The sequence below is a fragment of the Neopsephotus bourkii genome, unplaced genomic scaffold (assembly GCF_033783945.1).
Source record: "Neopsephotus bourkii isolate Nb327-2 ecotype Australia unplaced genomic scaffold, CSIRO-AGI_Nbou_v1 NB_1615, whole genome shotgun sequence".
In the NCBI taxonomy this organism is placed as follows: domain Eukaryota; kingdom Metazoa; phylum Chordata; class Aves; order Psittaciformes; family Psittacidae; genus Neopsephotus; species Neopsephotus bourkii.
Window position 1 is genome coordinate 1,431,236 of NW_026902090.1, and position 19,879 is coordinate 1,451,114.

At 42.7% G+C, this 19,879-nt stretch overlaps 1 protein-coding gene across 10 annotated transcripts in view; it reads right to left on the reverse strand.

Annotated features, from left to right (window-relative positions):
* Positions 1-5,127: 5,127 nt before the first annotated feature.
* Positions 5,128-19,879, reverse strand: part of BTRC (beta-transducin repeat containing E3 ubiquitin protein ligase) — a 116,920-nt gene continuing 102,168 nt past the window's right edge. For all 10 annotated transcript variants that reach the window (XM_061372514.1, XM_061372517.1, XM_061372515.1 and 7 more), the window contains 9 exons: positions 19,430-19,526; positions 18,489-18,626; positions 17,905-18,023; positions 15,321-15,570; positions 14,510-14,628; positions 11,035-11,145; positions 10,368-10,446; positions 6,465-6,658; positions 5,128-5,463 (listed from right to left, as the gene is read on the reverse strand). In XM_061372514.1, the coding sequence (XP_061228498.1) occupies positions 6,497-6,658; positions 10,368-10,446; positions 11,035-11,145; positions 14,510-14,628; positions 15,321-15,570; positions 17,905-18,023; positions 18,489-18,626; positions 19,430-19,526 (1,075 nt within the window). In that variant the 3' untranslated portion in view covers positions 5,128-5,463; positions 6,465-6,496. The remainder of the gene's footprint in view (positions 5,464-6,464; positions 6,659-10,367; positions 10,447-11,034; positions 11,146-14,509; positions 14,629-15,320; positions 15,571-17,904; positions 18,024-18,488; positions 18,627-19,429; positions 19,527-19,879) is intronic.

The window sequence follows — 19,879 nt, forward strand, 5'->3', positions numbered from 1 at the left end:
GGACAAACAGGATCTGTTAAGACTTTGCTGAGGTCCACGTTATTTTTCTGCCATGCTAAAACCATGGCTAGGCTGAGCTCTGCAATGCCTCACATGATAAGGACGAAGTAGCTGAAAGCGAAGTTTTACGCTCAAAAGCAGCTCCATATTTTCACATTGAGTTGTCTCAAACTTCTCACAGCTAGCTCCTCATAAAGGTCCCTGCAAACAGCCCAGGACAGCCTGCACTGCCTTCCTCCTGCATGTGAAGCTTTGCTCAGACTAAAAACAATGCTTGAGTGTGAGCAGATAAAAAACACTGCCTGTAAAGGCAACAAATTATTATTCATGATACAGGTATGAGCAGAGCTGCTCTGTGATGAAGACTGGCATTTCACACTGATTTTCTGGCCACAGCCATACTTGGCTCCTGCTTGAGCAGAAATTAAGATACCATTTAGGGTGATAGGCTATTGAAAAAAAGGACCTATTTCAGAGTTGGCTACAATACCTAAAGCGCTTGTTGTACATCTACATACACCAGCATCCCTCTGATTAACATCAGTCAGGTTAACATCGCTAAGGATTAACCAGTGTTGCTAACTCCCATGCAGTATCTGTTGGACAACAAATGTGGAAACACAAAGTCATAAGAGTTTTCTGACAAGACAGAGGATGACTTATCCTGGCAGCATGCTAAGGCTCACCCTGGCAGAGACACTGGGAATTTGCCAGTAGTTTGGCTATACCTCATTTAAAAAGAAAATGGGGTGACGGGGAAAGGAGGGAAAGGCAAATGTTCAGCCTCAGCAGGCAGCCATTCCTCTCAACCCACTGCTGGGGCTGTGGGGAAAGAACCCACTCAAGGGACCTGCTGCATCTGTGAGTCTCTGAATTCAAAGTGGGGACAAAAAGACTCATGCCAATTAATCCACTAGGGATTTGCCAGCAGAAAGATGGAGGGATTTCATATGGAGACCTCCTTTGGGGACAGCTGGGTCACTTGCTCTTCCCCCCTCCTTCTGGGAAGCTGCTGTTTATTGCTTCAGGGGGAACAACAGTAGGGCAAGGCTCAGCATGTCAGATGCATCATGCATGCCACTTGGAGACCCTGGCAAAGTTCATTCTTCTCTTGGCAAGTGTAGTTTAGACCATCCCTTTCTCCCCCAGCGTAACCTAAGAGCAACTGACAAGTTCAACAGTTGGAGGCCTTACTTGACTACCTTCTCATGACTTGTGTTGCACTCATAGAAAACTTCTATTCTTCCGCGTCAACTACACTGGCTGAGAGACCTATTCTCAGCATTGCCCCCACTTCTGTGGAGATCCATCTCCATCCCCACACCCTGTCCTAGCTTTCAACCTTTTGGGTTGTCTCCTCCTTTTCCTCCCACAATTAAGAGCACACTTGCAGTAGGAAGGCTGGCTGCTCCTTCTTGTCCACTTCTCTAGCTAGGAAAAGCTGCTATTTGTGATTTATCAAACACAAATATGCCTCCCTCAAGTGAATTTAGGAATCATCAGCCACAAAAGGCAGATCTAAAATGGAGTTAAAAGGAAGCTAATAAAGTTAGGGATAGAGCTCAGCCTGGTGATGTGCTTCCCTTTGGAGCTGGGATGCCAAAAATATCCTGAGAACCAAGCCTGGAGCTCTGCTCAGACTGAGAAAGGAACATGTGGCAGTGGCAGGAAGCACATACCTGGGAGTGGAGAAATGCACACGAAACTCTCCAGCTTTTTCAGTGTTCAAAAAAAAAGGAAGAAAAAGAAAAAAGGATCCTTTGGAGCAGGAGGCGGGTAGGTAGGGCATGGTGGTCCAAGCCAGCTTCCAGTTTAGAAACAAGTGTAAAGCATTTCAACATTTCCAATGATCAGACTTCTCAACTTTATCACTTGAATCCTTCCGTTCCAACAGCGGATGTGTCTGTCCCTGAACATTAACGGGGAGCAGAGGGAGCTGCTCCAGAGGAGACAGCTGCAGAAAACTATCTTGATGCAAATTCCTTCAATGCCATTTTCTATTTGCATATTTTAAAGCAAGCTGTATTCCTCTGAGGAAGAGAAATATTTGTAGCAATACTGTGCCCTATTGCAAAGGAGTCATAAGCAGGAGATAGTGTGGCCATAATGGATTGCCCTGCTCTGAATGCCTCACACCTCCAGTATTTTCCAACCCATAGTTGAAGGAGGAGAGCTAGCGTGAGCTTCCTGTTTGTGAGAGAAGTGACGATCTCTACCCAGCAGAGGTATCTCATTTCATTTCAAAGCGATGTGCAACACTTAAAGCCCACAGACACTTCCAGCCCTTTTTAATCTCCTTTCAGCAAGCATGTCCTAGTTCATTATAAACTCTGCAATTACTCCAACCTGGCTGAGAGATTATCCATCCAGTTCATGCCGAAACCTCTTTCTTACATGCACTCTTGCACACTCACACACGCACACACACATATCTTAAGGGAGGTAAGGGGAGTCTGAAAAAGCCACTTTCCTCTGACACTGGGAGATCTACTTACCAGATTGCTCCTCCCTGGGTGCACAATAAACACCACCAAATGTCAGGCTGTGGCAGTTTCAAGTTCAAGTTAGATCAGTTAACTTCACTTTCCTTCTTAGCTATCAGAAAATCTGTACAACTCGGGGAGTGGGGTAGGAATCCTCACGCTCCTGCAGTTCTGATGAAGTACCCAGACACAGCCTCTTCTTGAAGGCAAGATGCTATTCTTACCATGTGCCTAAAATGGATTTCAGCTGTTGCTGATTGTACCTTGAACAGCTCTATACAGCAGAGTTCAAACTACAGTACCACCTGGAAGACCCAACAGTGCTTAGAAATTACAGAATACCAGCATAAAGCAGCAGGACTAAGACAACCAAGGACAGTCTGCTGCGGTGTTGTCTCTGTGTTTAGCCAGCCAGTCTTTGCTTCTTCAGATTCTCTAAACTAGCAAAATAGAATGCATCCTTGTAGGTACTGGCCACAGGATGCAATTAAAATATTAGGAAGTTCTCCAGCCTTCAGAGGCTGGCTTAAGATCCCCGTAACCTATATGTAAAAGACAGAGGATGACCAAACTGAGGAAAACTGATTAAATCTGCAGCCAAGGTCATACAAACTCCTGCTGATACGCAACCATGCTGCAGACCCTGTAACAAATGAACTTAGAGGAACACTGTTCACATAAAATTAAGACTCAGAACTTCAAGTCAGCAAAGTCTGGGATGTAAACTTTGATTCTCTCTGCTCCCTTGCCACTTTGGCTTTGGGACTGCACTCTGTTTGACATGTAGAGATGCCCAAAATCCAAAACAGCCTTTCTAGACTTAAATGTAGTGCTAAAATTAATTCTGGATGAACTCAGCACTGTGGCTCAGAACTTCTATAACTGCAGCAGTAAGTCACACTGTCACTGTTACCTCAACAGAGCCAAGTTGTAAACCTGTCTGACCCTTTTACAGTAATTGTTCAAACAGAAACCAGGAGTGTCACCACATGCTCCAAGACTCTTTTCAGAACTGATGTAGGCTCTGGGCTCAACAAAAAATCCAGGAAGCTGAATGCTCAGCACTGTTGCCCACATGCGTCAGAAACTGCAATAGGTACTCCCCAGGCACTAGCTTTCCCTTCCTCTCTAACTCCATTGCCTTCTTGTTTGTCCTAGCTGTCACCAAAATGACTTAACCCCTCTGGACTGCTCTTTGGGAACTCCTGGCCCAGTTCCTTGCAAAATTTGATTGGTGGAAAAAGCAATTAGAAGCAATGCAACTGCTCCCCCAGCAAAGTGAACTGGATGAGAAGAGCTTGAAAAAACCTTCTAAGTTCCAAGTTTAGAGGGTTTAAGAATGCCTGTTTAAAACCCTTCCAGACCAAAATGAAATGCCCCAAATTCCTACTGTGGTATTGGAACAACCCCCTACTAAGGCAGTGGGGGTTATTCAAAACCTACAGTGGAAGATGTGGGCCCAAATCTGGAATGAGAGACTGATTTACAAGTCTTTCCTGATCTAAATGCAGGCCTGCTGCATTTCCTTCAGTTCTGTAAAAAGAGCTGTTTTCCCCCAGACCTCTTTGTCTAGTTTAGAGACACACAGAATTGTTTGTCATGTCCCTCCTTTTTAGGGCTATTTTTATCTTCTAAGCAATGGCAATTTGCAAAAGTCTCATCCAGAAAGCAAAGATCCAGCTCACCTATCAGTAAAGTGACTAATCAGGTTGTGTCCCTAGACTGCAAGGCAGTATGCATGTAGGTTAGAGAAGCACATCGAAGGCTTTCTATCAAGGCCTGCTCCAGAAATGCTGCAGAAGTGGCCTGAAGTCAGCTAACTGTACCGACTGTACTGAATGTGCACTTGCTCATTCATGTGAGCAAAGTCTTATTGTCATGGCGAGGGGGTTTGGGTAGTATCTCGACTCTATGTTGGCTAGATCTTGAGAGCTCGAAAGGTGTTTAGCAGCTCCTTCTTCCAATACCCAGCTAAAGCCTCTCTAAGGGGAGAAAGAATAGAAAGAAAGGTGCAATGTCCAGCTTTCCCCCTCATCCCAGCCTCAAACTTCCTTCAGTTTACAGAATGATTCCTAAGTCACCAGCAACACACTGTCTTTAAGGAGAAGCACAAGAGGAAGATGCTGCAGACAACCCCTTTACTAATGAAATACTGCCTTGGGCCAACACTTCATCTGGGGTGGGAGTGGATGGGTTCTCAGACCCAGTCCATCATGCTTGGGACTTCAGCAGAAGAGAGTTTAACTTTTCATTGACTAGCATTCCCCAGCCAAGCAGATGTTAAGGGAGGCTATGATACACATCCAGCTTCCAAAGGGTTAGCATAGCAGGCAGGAGAGAAAAGAGATGGATTTGGCTCATAATAGTCAAATTTCAAGGGTCCTCTCTCCACAAAAAATAGGTCTGCAGTCAGAACAGCCAAAAGCCGCAGGGAAGTGAAGAGGGAGGGGGTGGTCTGGCTCCTTATGAGTGTTTTTGTTGCTCTTCAAAGCTGAATGCTTTTTCAAAGGCATAGCAATGGACATTGATTTCAGTCTGAAAGTAGCAGCCTTCTCCCCACCCACTCTCCCACCCACCCTGAAGTGACTTTCTCAGCAGGATGCATTGTGGCTATAAGTCTTCTGCTTAACAGCAAAGCAACACATTCTGGCAACATCTTAAATATATTCATAGGACATCTGTAACTGGATTTGGAGGGGAACCAAACAGGGTAAAGGGAAGAGGAGTGAACAGGAAGCGCAGGATGGGGGAAGAAAGGGATGGGAAGGTTTAAAAATGTTAAGTGTTCATGAAAGATAAAAGACATCTTCTGATATAGCAGCACTTTAGCAGTCAGCCACGCTGAGTAGACCCTGTCTGAGATCAACCGCACGCCAACTTTGTTCCAGAAACAAGTCTGAGAGCCTCTCTCTTCAGCAAGTATTGGTTACGTGGATAGTTCTTTTGTCCTGGCATTTAAATACTGCAGCTTAAATGAGTCCTGGGAATGAAAAACAGAACAAACCAAACAAAGCCCATTCGCACTAAACCTTTTAATGATTTAAAAGAACATCTGATTGACCAGAGTGAGAAAATCAAGACAGCTGATCTGACAGCTCTGGAGCATCACTGTACATTTCCCAATCAAACATGACACAGGATATGCCCCATGACAGAGCATTTTCAAGGGAAAACATCATTGTGGACACCCCCTTGCAGAAGCCTGTCAACTTTTCTGCCATTTTTCTTAAGCTATTAACAGCAATTGTGCATGTACCCACCATAGTGGGAAATCATGCTACCCCACTCCACTCACATAAATCAAATCCACTCTAAAAGTGACCCAAAAATATGAAACATTATGTCCTCCCCACATTGTGCAGGCCAAGACAAAAGGGTAAGGCGATGAGCAAACCAGCAGCTCTGATATGAACAATTTAATAGCCGTGCTATGCTAGAGAGATCTAGGGGTAGGCCCTATGAGTAAATGATTTTGCACACTGATGCATCTCGATTAAATTTGCCTGGGCTTGTGCCTCAGTGTCTCCTCCCCTAGCCAAACTGTTCTAATGAATCAGCTTGCCGTAGAGTGAGAAGAATGGTCACCACTTCAGAGGGACTGAACAAAGCTGATGCTTCTTAACAAAACCCTCCTGCCTGGCGACAACTGCCCAGGGTCATGCCATCTGCATCCCCTTGTTAGGCAGCAGCTGCTCTACTCGCTCTGCAGAAACCCTTCTTCCTTCTGCATAGCAGTGATAGCTGATTTAATTATTGATGATGATGGGCAGAGGAGGAGGGGTTCTTCAGGCGAACTCACAGGTGCCACATGCCACAAATCCTAAAATAAAGTCCCTACTCTAAGGTTTCAGAATCATTCCTGTTCTTTTACAGGACACTGTAATTACTGTCCAACCAAGGTGAGAAATATTGATAGACTCAGCTAGTTATTCAAGCAGCATGCTTGCACTACATCCAGTGCCACCTTTGAGCCTCTGTTACCTGTGCAAGTGTGAGGTACTGTGTAGTGTTATTTATCTTGAGATGTAGGTGTACGTTCTGGACGGGGAACGAGTGGATTCTGCTTGGGCAGCTGGGTCATTCAGAAAATCCCAGATGAGGATGGTGTCATCGTGTGAGCTGCTGACGATCTGGAACTCATCAAACTGAAGTCGAAAGACTCTTCCAGAATGCTCCTAAATGCAAGTGGGAGACACAGCATGTTATAAATTTGCTGGCACGTGGGATGGATCAGGGAAGATGAACTTGGCCTTGGATTCTAGCATTACATGCATTTCTCAGTAAACCCCACATGACACGCTGTGCATCAGCATCACATTGTGTAAATTAAGTCCTCTTTCAGTGAAAAGGATTTCCTGTATCTGAGTACTTGGCTCACAGGAAGTTTACAGTCACAATTACCCATTACTCCTTAAATCTTCAATCTTAAACACTGGGCATGTACTGTGCAGAACAAACCAAGCTCCCTTCACCACACAATTCAGTCTGGTGGGGTTGACAGGAACACTGTCTTCCTTGTTCCATGGTGAAACTCTTTCCCAAAATCACAGATTTCCAAATGCAGTAGGTTACAGGGGGAGAGATGAGAACTTTGCATTTGGCACCACTGCCATTGCTATAAAGGAAAGGGTTTAATACTGGAGGACACTAAGAAGCCTGTTGTAAAGCCTGGTGACACAGTAATAATTCCTCTTAAGCAGTTCTAAAAATATGAACTAGAAAGGGCATACTTTATAGGCAGTTTGCATTCTGCTCTGAGGCTGAGTGGAAATGGCATGACAATTTGGCAAGAGTTCAGACTGTAATTAACAGGAGGTAACGGTAAGATCCTGGATATCACAGAGCAAATCCACTGTACTTTCCCTTTTGTATTGCCTGTCTTTCTTGGTGTTTACACTGCTATAAGAGCAGCGGCCTCTTCCTTGGTCAGAAGGGAACAGAAACCATACAACTAGGGTGAGCCCTATCTCTTCCATTAATACAAAAATCTCTTCAGTGCTCACACACTGTGAGGGGCTTAGAGTCGGGAAAAAAACATGTCTGAAAATACTTCAATACTGAAAATACAGTTTTCTCAAATATTTAGGCAAAAGATTATGCTTAGCTACTCAAAGTCCCTCCCCAGCATCCCTATAGGCCCCCTTCATAGCAGCCTTCCAGTATCTGAAGCGGCCTATAGGGATGCTGGGGAGGGACTCTTTTATTAGGGACTGTAGTGATAGGACAAGGGGTAATGGGTTCAAACTTAAACAGGGGAAGTTTAGATTGGATACAAGGAGGAAATTCTTTCCTGTTAGGGAGGTGAGGCACTGGAATAGGTTGCCCAGGGAGGTTGTGAATGCTCCATCCCTGGCAGTGTTCAAGGCCAGGTTGGGCGAGGCCTTGGGTGATATGGTTTAGTGTGAGGTGTCCCTGCCCATGGCAGGAGGGTTGGAACTGGATGATCTTAAGGCCCTTTCCAACCCTAACTATCCTGATTCTATGAAAAGCCTCTGTCCTATGATACAGGACTACAAGAATGCAGCTTGGTTTGCAAAGCATAACAACTGCTTTAAAGTGAATCTCTTAATCCCTAAAATTGACTGAAAATACACACATGCAATATTCAGATTCTATTTTTAAGATAAATTTAAAAAAATGGTCTAATCCTTGGACCTTTTCTGATCTCTTAACTATATTTTGAATTTGTCTTAAGAACACCTCAGGGGCTTGTCTTCCCACCTATTCAAAAAAGAAATGTTTTCCCAGAGTCTGTGTTGTAGAAGTGAAATAAAGAAGTTTTTTGCTAAAAAATATCACTACAACAGTCAGATCCACTGAGGGACTGCTCACAGAGAGAGGTACTTCCAAAAACTGTTTCCAGAGCTCCCTTTTTTCTCCCAGTCACTGTAGGCTATGTACTGTTGCCCTAGAAGTAGCACACACCTGCCCTTTGCTTTTACAGAAGCAGTAAGCACAGTGCACACCCTAAGTGAAGGCCAAAAGGACCTGGACTCATTAGCTTGTAAGGAAAGCTGAACTATGTGCTTATTCTGTGCCTCAAAAGCTTCTGACAAATTCATGTGGCCACCGTTCCAGCTAACAGAAGACAAAACTGGAAGGGACCTGGCATGCAGCGAGCATTTGTTATCTGTGCACTTTCCTCCTACTGTTTGAAAATTGAACAGGAGCAGCGGGAGACTCATGATGTTCATTGTGCAGCCAGGTTTAATTTTGGAGGCCAAGGGAAGAGAAAAAACACAAAACCAAACCACGGGTAAGTGGGTATAAGGACACCCTGTTGTCTTAAAACTCCTAAAAGTGCCACAACAGCTTCCTCTGTTGTTCCCCCCCCATCTCTTTTGGCCCCCTCCATTGCTATCAAATGGGGATTTATGAGTATCTATGTGTTGAGATTCCTACAGTGTTTCCATCCCACCGCATCTGATTTATAATATAATTAGCTGGGGCACTTTGGCTGTCCACTGCTGGAAAATGCAGAGGAAATCACACCAGTTAAATTAAGTCTACAGGTTACTAGGCACACATTTGTTTCAGGCTAGAGCAGGAACACTACTAATACCAAGCTGAAGTCTTAGAGTCTCAGGATATGTGCTTATGGTTACAGAGTAGTTTCACAGTTTGGGACTGGGTGGCTGATGACAAAAGGGTTTTTCTGGATTTCAGCCATGAAACAATTTGTAGTTCTACTTGGCTAACAAGCAGGTTTTTCAGAACAGTACCTGCAGGCACCCTAGGCTCTCATAGACTCTTACTCTGCAGCTCAGGGTTCAAATACATGATTGGAAAAGAGTTAGCAGGGTTTAATGCTCTACTGCCTGTCAGGTGAGTCACAGTAACTCTCACACTCTGCACCAAATGTGAAAGCTACAACAACAGTAGCAATTCAGGTGGTGGATGAGAGTGCAGAAGGCCAGTTAGCACAGCTCAGCTGGTGAGAGGTAACCACACTTCTAGAGAATGAGATGGCCTTGGTATGATCTTGGTTTAGAGCACAGACTGCAATCTCATGCCACAGCAGGGAAAGGTCTAATATATACCGACCCAAACGTTTCTTTGCTAAAAAAGAAATATATGTAGTACTTCTTTCAAAGATAACTTGGTACTGGATTGAAATCTTCCTTTATCCTCTGCGATAGTGCAAGTGTTTTGGGGTGACTGTGATGGAGGAATACTTACAGGAACCATCCCATAGCCTTGGCTGTACTGGCATTTTCCTCACAACTTTCTCACATTATTGTAAGACCAGTGCAGAGCCACTGTTAAGCATGACTGTGAAAGTTGTTAACACTCGCACAATGACATTTTAACCACATCATCATCAGACCTGCCCTAAATACTCATGAACAGTATGAAAGTGGTAGTTGCTTTTAAAGGATGAGGTAATTAAGGTGAGGCAGTTTCACTGTCTGTTCCAGTCCTTACCTGCTTTTTTCCTTAAACATACAAATGCCAGTTAAAAGCAATTCCGAAGGTGTTTTTGTTCTTGTGGCTCAAATTTGGAATGTAAATATTTAAGAAATTTCATGTCAACAGATCAGACAACTTACTATCACAGCATCGGGTACGCACAGGTTAAAGCAAACCCACTGGCACACAGATTTCAAGGACAAGTCTTGAAAATTAATTTAGCTAATAACTTCAAATCACAGAGCAAAACTGTTAAAAAGTGAGTGACAATTCCACACGTTCCAACTTTTAATGCTTTATAGCTTGCAACATTAAAAAAAAACCCCAAAACATGGACACACAAAAAAGCCAGACCAATAGAAAATTCTAGATCCTGCAGACTAAGCTAAGCTGACTTGAGTTTTCATGGCTCAAGATAGCCCTGATCAAGCACACTTTCCTGCTCCCTCCAACACCCCTGTCAAAAGCTCTTACCACAAGGGTTCGCAAGCAGAGGGTCCCTGCTGGAGCACGGGGGTCCAAAGCAGCCACAAGATCCCATACTTTAATTTTCCTAGTAGTGAAGAAACAGACAAAACCACAGCTTTGTTAGAGAGAAAAGAGCAAGTGCTCATAGAAAAGAAAAATAAAAATTAACTGTTAGTACATCTTAGCTAATACAGCAGTTCAAGGAAAATTACAGCAATCCTTCTGCTCTTGAGAACTGGTTCTCGCATTTCCCCTTTGTAAAGCTTATAGAGCTTAATGGGAGGAAAAAAAAAATACACTGTCAACAAGTAAAACCCATAAAAAGCAGGTGGCAATAACTAACAGAAACATGTGGGAGTGCAGACACCTAGTCTGTAATGGCAAATGGTCCAGCAGATATAACCACAGATAGGAAAAACTGTTCTTAGTAGTGGTTCAGCTACAAGAGGTTTCAGGCTGTGTCAGTCAGACATTCTTACAAAGTAAAGAACTGGACACACACATCAAAACACACTGACTTATTGCAAAAGAAGGAAAACAGGTATGCTTTGGAACATGGTCCTGATTTACAGACAAAGTGACTAGTATTTATAAGGAAGATACAGCAAAGTGGGGTGTGAGACACTGAGACAGACAGGAAGATGCAAGGTATTAACTGCATTGATGGTCTCACCCATCATATGCCCCACTGACTATCCTCTTGTTGTCAAAGCGTATGCATCTCACCAACTCTTCATGGCCTTCCAACACTCGTAAACATGCCCCACACTCGATATCCCATAGCCTGGAAGAAAGAAAACAAAAGAAGTACTTAAAACAGTTACGACGCTAGCCTACTTGCTTTCCATGCTTCTCTCAGCTTTTTGACATGACTTCCAGTTACCATGGATAAAGAAAGGTTATTTTCCTACAAGAACTGAAATTCTTTGACATGCATTGTCTAGAGGTGGTCCATCTGTGGCTGAAATGTGCTCTGCTCATACAGGAATCTTAATAGCTGTATCTGCTGCATCTCCCTGACACACAGCTGAAAAGAAAGCAGGCACAAATGTTCTTAAATGCTCATTCAATTAGCATTCAGACTGACTTGAACTTCACAGTAGTGAGAAATACAGGTGGAATCTCTAGGTGACACATCTCAAAGCAGCACAACTGCTGAGGATTCAGGTCAATTTTCCTGAGAGACAGATAGAAAGAAACAGAAACACTGTCCCCACATATTTTACTCCTGAGGTCCCCAAAGAATAATCCAGATCCAGTGGATTTGTGCCCAAGGTTGGTACATAATGACTGCAGGTGTCCTGCCATGACAAGCTGCTCTCACTTGGACAACAAAGGAATGGACAGAACTCTTTCGCCACTACAGAACTAAGAAACAATTTGTCTATGCACACAGTTGAGGCCGATGAGGAGCACCAGGTGATTCTTCAACCTGTGAAATCGATCTTTCAGGAATACAAAGATGAAGATCCTAACAATTTTCACATAAGAACCAGCACACCAGTCAAGGTCAGAGCAAGCAACTCTGTGGCAAAGGTCAGCCAAAGGCACTCTGGCTGGTCAGAGAGCATTAAGTCTCCCAAGGACTGTGAACAGGATAGACAGTGCCAGAAATGAACTGGTGCAGAAAGGTTTGAAAAGCAATCTTGTGCCAGGAACTTTAGTGCCATGTGTTTCCACTCCTTGCCATTAATCCTGAGATTGCCAGCAGCTCTGGGAGGCTGCATCACACTAATTCAGGCCTGTATTTTCAGGTCCCAGTTTGAGGTTTTACCTGAATCTGAATGTGCTGAGATGATGACGTGCCTAGCCATGTGGGGAATGAGCCTTCATGTACAAAAGAGGTAACTACTATGTAAGAGCAGAATCTCCTAACAGAATTGGTATCAAGGGCATCTTCCAGATTTGATAACCTTCTCAAATTTCTACTTCTTTAAATAGCCAAAGGATGAAACAGTAAGGGAAGCACTCTTAAGGCTTAAGAACTAACTGAAACAATTTACTACAAAGTGCACACAGTCAAAACCACCACCACTCTTCCTTCCTATAGCTTTGGGAGAATTTCTGGAAGTCTGCAAGCCTTTAATTCACCTGAAGACCTCACAGAGCTGGAAGATGTACGGAACGCAGGTGAGCCTGAATCCTCATCTCCCAGAGAGAATGCTGTTGTTTAAACAGTCTAGTGTCAGAATCCCATGTGTGCAGACACTGGAGGTTGAACACACACATGCAAATCAACCACTCAATTAAAAATTAACCCAAGATGATGCAGCCTGAGTCTATTTTCTTGTTATAAATTATCTTTTTTGTCTTATTTTTTTCTATACCATATTTGTCTGTAACAATTAAGAACTTTGACCCTGAAGACTAAGATAATGAAGTGGTTGGATTAAACTTGATGAACCGATTTCTAATAGATGGAAATCACCATAATGACAGCAATACCTATGTAGCTGTGTCCTCCTTCACTGGTGAAATATCTGGCCTACAACAAAACCTAAACCATTTTTACATACGACATCTCTCTACAGAAGATCCTGATTTCTCTGCCACTTCACGTGTCCTTGTATTTTCAGCTGCAAAACTAGAAATCAGTTACCTTTCAGAAGAAGTTTCCCTGAAACTGAGAAACATCAAACTTCAAATTCTGTATCGGGAGGCAGCCTCTATTAAAGGCCAACACACAACATCTGGCATTTTATAGTGGATTAAAAGCAAACATACAAAGCACAAAGCCACCCACAAAGATGGCTTGGCAACCTGCCCTTTCTTCATCACCCTTCCACTGACTTGTGCCCCCTGCTAATGGCTGGGAGAAAACAATGTGACCAGGTAAGTCTTGTGCCTTACCCACACAGCAGCCAAAAAAAGACTTTCATTAAGATTCACTGCCAACGTTCCTGAAATTCTAGCACAATTTATCTGTCAACTAGGGATTTTGTCCAATGTAAGCATAAAAGTAACTGTATTCCTCTTTAGCGTTATCACTATCTTGACATCTATTTTTATTAGCATTGCAAGTCGTAATTCCGATCCTTCCCTAACTGTTGTAACATTTAACTATTTCTTACTCTAACACTGGTACCAAGCTTCATAGTACATTGCAGAGGGGTTATTTTCTATTTGAAGTGCAGGAGTTCTCACCACGGGTAACTGGTGCTACTCTTACATGATGCCAGTAATACTCTTCCCTTGATTCAGAGACAGAAGTTCCAGTTCTCTTGGTCATGCTTTCAGACAGCCCGATACTAAAATCTGGTATAATGACCCGGTGATGTCAACCAAAGGACAACCATTTTCCAATAGAATGCAAAGCCAGGAGAGGTAAGCAAAGTCTACAGACAAACAACAGCATGAATCATTCTCACTGAGGAGAATTTATTACTGACATGCAAAGTGAAGGGTTTCTGCTTAAACTGTCCAGTTTTCAGGTTTTATCAGAAGGCAGACAATTGTTTAAAGCAATGACAAAGACAAAAGCGGGGCTGCTCTTACTCCTCTTTGCACAACAGAGCCATTTCTTTCCATCACTTCAACTACTACTCAAGCTTGCTCCTTAGGCCCTGAGATTAGTGATAGATCCCTCTGCTAGCAGCTGAGTATGTATGGAGAAAACCTGACTCACGATACCAGAAGGAGTTAAATCTCAGACTGGAACCAAGGCAGCTGGAGAAGTGCAAAAGGCAGTAAACTGAACTTCAGCCTCTAAACCAGCTGTTCCAAACTTAACCAGGTGCCAAGTACCACAAGAGGAGTTTGGCGAGAGCCCAGGAGGATTTCTGCAGAGGATTAAATGCCTCTTACTGCAAATCTGACCCCTTTAACTAGACACATAGCCCAATTAAAATATCACAAGAGGACATCATAGAAAGTGGTACTTGCCAGCTCTTTCATACACCAGAATTGTCAGAGCAATGTAACTTGTTGATTAGTATGGGACTCTTGAGATACAGAGGATGAAAGATAACACAGTAAACAGGCTTCTAATATCTCCTTCCAGTAGTTCCCAATGTTCTATAGCAAAGAAAGCATTTTTCAAAGACGACAAGGGTACAGAGCACTTCAGTTGCCTAACCTCTCTGCACATCCCAGGGAATCAGAGACAACGTGCTGGCACAGAACTCTGCAATGGGGAGTGTGTCTCTCACCTGATAGTATTATCTGAAGAGCCGCTCACTACTAGCCTGTCTCTGTACTGCAGACATGCAATGCCTCGTTTGTGGCCATTTAAGGTGCGCACAAATTCGCAGGTACTAGTGTTCCATACCTGTGACAGGAAGGGGGGAGGGAACCACACAGAGACAAAGTTATTAGGAAGAGACTAACAAAAGCTGGTATCTGTATGATATACAGATGCATCCAGAATGCTCTTAATTGAAGATGCTATCATTAAGAGTGGGAAGATTACCGCTCCAGGGACTTCTGATTATATTCTGCAACTGTTAGCATCTTGGGTCACTGTACACAGGAGATTTTTGCCACACCATGTAAGAATTAGCTTCCAAAATCAGGCTTTAGCATTCTTGGGCTATGATTTAGTCTACACAGGATCTTGATTTTCCTCAGTTTTAAGGCTGCAGATTTGGATACAGCAGTAACATTTAAGAGACTCCTATCCACTCACCTTTACTTTTGCCCCCATGCTGCCCTCTGACAACTGTTCGAGTGACATGCTGAAACAGATCATGGAAGTGGTCAAGTTGAAAAAGAACACAGAAAAAAAAAGAAGTCCTTTTTCAACTGCATCTGTAGCTAGACCTCATTTGCCATCCAGCTCTGTAAACAAGTTGTGCAAGCTCAACACAGGAGGGACAAGTGGAAACAAGCAGGAGGAAGAATACTGCTTCTAAAGGAAGATCTGTGCACTAACTGCCAAGGACTATCTTCCCTCTCTGGGCATCTGTTCTCGGTTATTAAATACCCCAATGCTGCAAATAAAAAGCCTCTGAAACACCTCACCTTTATAGTTCTGTCACCTGATGCTGATACAATGTACTTGTCATCAAAGTCCACCACGTTGACAGCTGCTCGGTGCCCTACTAGCACCCTCCTCAGGGTGATGTCTGTTGGTGAAGCCATGTCCCACACAGCAATGGAACGGTCTTTGGAACATGTCACCATCATGCCGTTATTGAAGCGGAGGTGCAGTACTGCTTCGCAGTGGTGAATCAGTGTGTTCAGCATCTCACCTGCATTCACGTCCCACACCCTGCAGGTCCAAATTTCAAACCAGAGAGAAGAGTTAAAAAACTGTACAGTGGATTTTCTGCAGAGCAAGAGAGGAACAAAGAGAGGTAATTGACTCTCTAGCAATATTAGAGAAGCTAATATAACACCACAAGTTATATCTATATCTATTAAATAGTTCATTAAAAGATGTATTATATAAACCTGTTGACTATGCATATACTGAGACAGGCCAGCAGCCAAAACCCCTGCAATGCAATTAACACCATAAAAATAAACCAGCCAGGAAAGAAGTGTTCTTTAATTAAGGGAATGTAGTGCTGAGGAAAGGTGTGAGATTGATGGCCTTCAAGACTGATGTTTCTTGGTTGTATAAGCCTACAACAAACTCCATTTCCAGTCAATGATTACTTAGTCATAATGTGTGGAGAAGCAAGCTCAGTTACAGGTTTAATTTTTGACCTCTTTCACAGGACTATCAACTCAAGGCAAAATTTACAGAGAAGCAGAAGATAAGAATATGCTTTTCAAACAAATATAAGTAATTGCCACAAGTTGCACCATGAACTGCATTTACCCTGCAGTGCATCTGCTACACAGCTACATTCCAGGAATGTGCTGAATACTCAAATTAAGACAGAGCAGTTATGTCAACTTAATGTTATTAGAACCAACTGTTCCAGTGGAAAGATAATTTAAGATGAAAATTAGGAAAAGGCTTCATACAGAACTTCTAGGAATTGAAATGAAGATCTTAAGTCTTAAAAATGTTTCTTTTGGGCTATTCTGTTGGCAAACTTCTTTCACCTTCCATAAAGATTTCTTTTGGCACTATCATACCTGTATCCCACATATACTATGTGAGAGCAGAAAATGGCTGTATCATCAGGGACATCAGACATTGCAGAAGTTTTCTCTGCCAATAAGGCAAGCAGTAAGAAAATCTAAGATGTGAGAAAGACTTCTAATGTCTTATTTTATAACTTATGGAGGCTGAAGTGCATCAACTTATGGTCTATAAATGAGAATGAACAGTACATTCCAATTACAAAATCCAAAGAAGAAAACTTGACAGAATAAAGACCTGAGCTGTTAACGTAGGAGCAGTTTGCAGACAGGAGCTGGAGACCTACTGACTTCTTTGGACAAGTGCATCCCTGAGATTTCAAAAGCATTAAGAGCCCATCTGTACTGTCTACTGAATGAAGCCCCTCTTCCTGAGGAGACCCGAGGATAAAAGTGATGGATCCTATGTGCCTCTGGGTTCTGCACAAACATTTACAGATACAGTGGGAAACCAAAGTATTTCTGGGCAAGTAGCCAGGCTGCAATTTGGCCTGCCTGGCCTGACATGGAAGATGATAGTGCTTGTTACAGAAATCAGCCTCTCCGTTGTGATCTGCTCAGTACAGTGCAGTTCCCACACTGTCTCCAGGCAGGCAGAATTGCTGAAATTCTTGATTCCTGCCAACGATAGGACCCCAAAATCCAGCAGCACCACAAGATCACATGCATCACGTGTCAGGAACTAAATGTAATCTTTATTAGCTTAACAGTGGTAGTTTACACACATGCACAGTGATAACCATAAAGAGCTTTCAGCTAATAGCTTCAGAAAAGGCCACTGACACAGCCTTTTGTTGTCTGCAACTTCACTTCATGGACACTGTTTGTACTCTGACAAGAAGAGAATAGATAGTATAACAACATGGAGAGGACAGACCTGCTCTTCCACATATAAGTTCATATTGCAGTTCATTAACTCATGTGCTTGCATTTATACTACATGTCTTAGACTCCCTGGGATTCTGTAATATGTCTAATGGACGTCACATCTCCACAACATGCACCACAAGTGCTGACTTGAGGTGTGCAGCCTTTGGTTGGAGAGTGGAAGGAAAGCAAGGTTAGAACGACTGAACAAAAACAAACATCATGCTAAATTTAATTAAGAGTCACAGGAGATCTATTCATACATCTTTTGTTAAAACTGAGTGACTATGAATGACAAAACCTTCAAACTTGCTTTGAAAACTTCAACTTTTTAAAAGTTACTCTCTGGGAGAAGTTAAAATATTCTTAGGGAGCATCAGAACATGCAATACCTTAGTGAAAAGCCAGATAGCCTTCCTAACTCATCTTGACCTTGACTGACCTTTACTTAGGTTCTCATTTCTCCTTGACTTCCATTTGCATGGACATCTGATAAATAAGGCACGGTACACTCCTGAACACATATGCTGAACTACTTCATGGAACTGACTGAAGAGCACGCATTTAAGAAAATACTATTTCAGCAGCTTGCAAGGCTAAAATCTTAGAGGCAAACAGAAAACTCCAAATCATGAGCACACACCTGACTGTTGAGTCTGAAGATCCAGTAATGATCACCCGTTCATCGTACTGGAGACACAGGACAGAACCCGTATGTCCAGTGAGAATTCGCTTGCATTCCAATGTATTCTTATCCCAGATCTAAGAGACAGCAAACATTCCAAAGCAGACAGCTCAGTAAGATTTTCACCTTTCAGCACTTACTGGTTTGACTAGTGTAGTTTTTACTACAACACATCATCCATAGTGCAGTACAGAACATCTTTAGTGACATCTGTAGAGTCTTCTACAAGGCTCTTTGGTGCAATACGTTAACATCTTTGATATTACCGTCTTTACTACAAATATTGGTTTCACCCTTCTCATCAAGGTACGAGGCACAGTAATTACATAGGCTGTAACTAATGATGGGCAAAAACTCTGCTAGCGAAGTCTGTCTGTAAGAAAACAGGGTTTCTCTTGCCAGATAAAAGAGGCATAACATGCTCTGCAGGTATGAGGTAAGGGAAGAAGAAGGATAGGTTACTAACAAGAGATTGGGCAGATGTCCTGAAATTAGGACACTATTATTTATGGCATAGGCACTACATTCTTGAGCATTCTCACCTTGATAGTATTGTCTCGTAGGCCACTTACTATCTTCTGATCATCATACTGTAAACAATAAACCCCTTTGCTTGTCTCGCTTCGGCAGTGGATCCTCTGTAAACTGTGCCTTCCACAACGCCAGTTTGACTCTATTGTCTTGAGAGACAGAAAAGAGAGTAAAAATAAAGCATGGAACTATCACCTCTTTTTCTGTTTGTTTGAGAAGACAGTAGATACTTTTCTTTACCTTTTTTTCTGCAGTCAGGCCCATATAATGACATAACTACTTTCTAAACTTCTTTCCAACACATATAAGAGAACCAATTAAATGGACAAAAGCCTAGAAAACATATTGTGGCTAAACTCATCTGTGTTATCTGGAATGGTGAGAGAGAAGTGACCTAAAAGCTTTTTTCTGTCTTCAATCTTTAACCCCCAGTGACTCAACAGCTAAACAACTGAAAAGAAAGTCTCAGTTGAGCTCTTAGCTAAGCACTTGTACAAATTTGTCACAACAGCACCTGAGCATGCTCTTGCCATTAGGAAAGTACCAGAACACGGCATTTTGCTCACACTAGATATAAGGCAACCATGCTCAATTTCTCCCTGCAACATCTTAGTAGGTCTCATCCGCATCAGCTGGAGCAAAGTACTGTGGAACAGAGAAAATCAAGATGGCATGGTGCTGCTGTGGCATATGACCTGCAAGGGGTAGAAACCCCCTCTGCAAACAGCTCACTCAACAATTCAACTCATCCCCTGTATAACGGAGTGCTGAAGCCTGGGACTTCATATAGCTATCCCAGATCTACAAACTCCAGACAAAGGCACAACAGATTTAATGAGGTATTTCATTAGAATGGCATGATCTCAGAATTTCTGCATCATGAATAAATCAGTGAGATTTAAAAATAAATTAAAAATCCAACCAAACACCACATCTGGAAGCTGTTTCTTACCTCTATGTCCTGTATAATTTTGGGGTAAAGTGCTCTGTAGAATGAGTTGGGTGGTGCAGTCCCATCAGGAGGTTTATTTTTAAATAGATATTGTCCCCTGGAAGACAAAGAACATCCCCCAGTGAACATAGATCATGTTTCAGTATCTTGGAGAAAGGTCCTCTTGGCATTTTACAAATGGGTAGCCACTGTTTAAGAGCACAGACAGACTGATATTCAAATGTAATTTACTCAGTCAGATGGGGTGGTTCATTGCTTGTTTGCCCTGTAACATGTCAGTGTTGCATTCTGACATTGAAATACTCATGAAAAATCTGAGCCTAGTCACACAGGGAAGGGAAATATATTATTTATTATGGACATGAGCCCATTCAACTCAATAGGAGGTGAGAACAGCTCATGCCTGCAATACACACACCTATATCAGAGGTCACCTTTAAAACAAAGAAC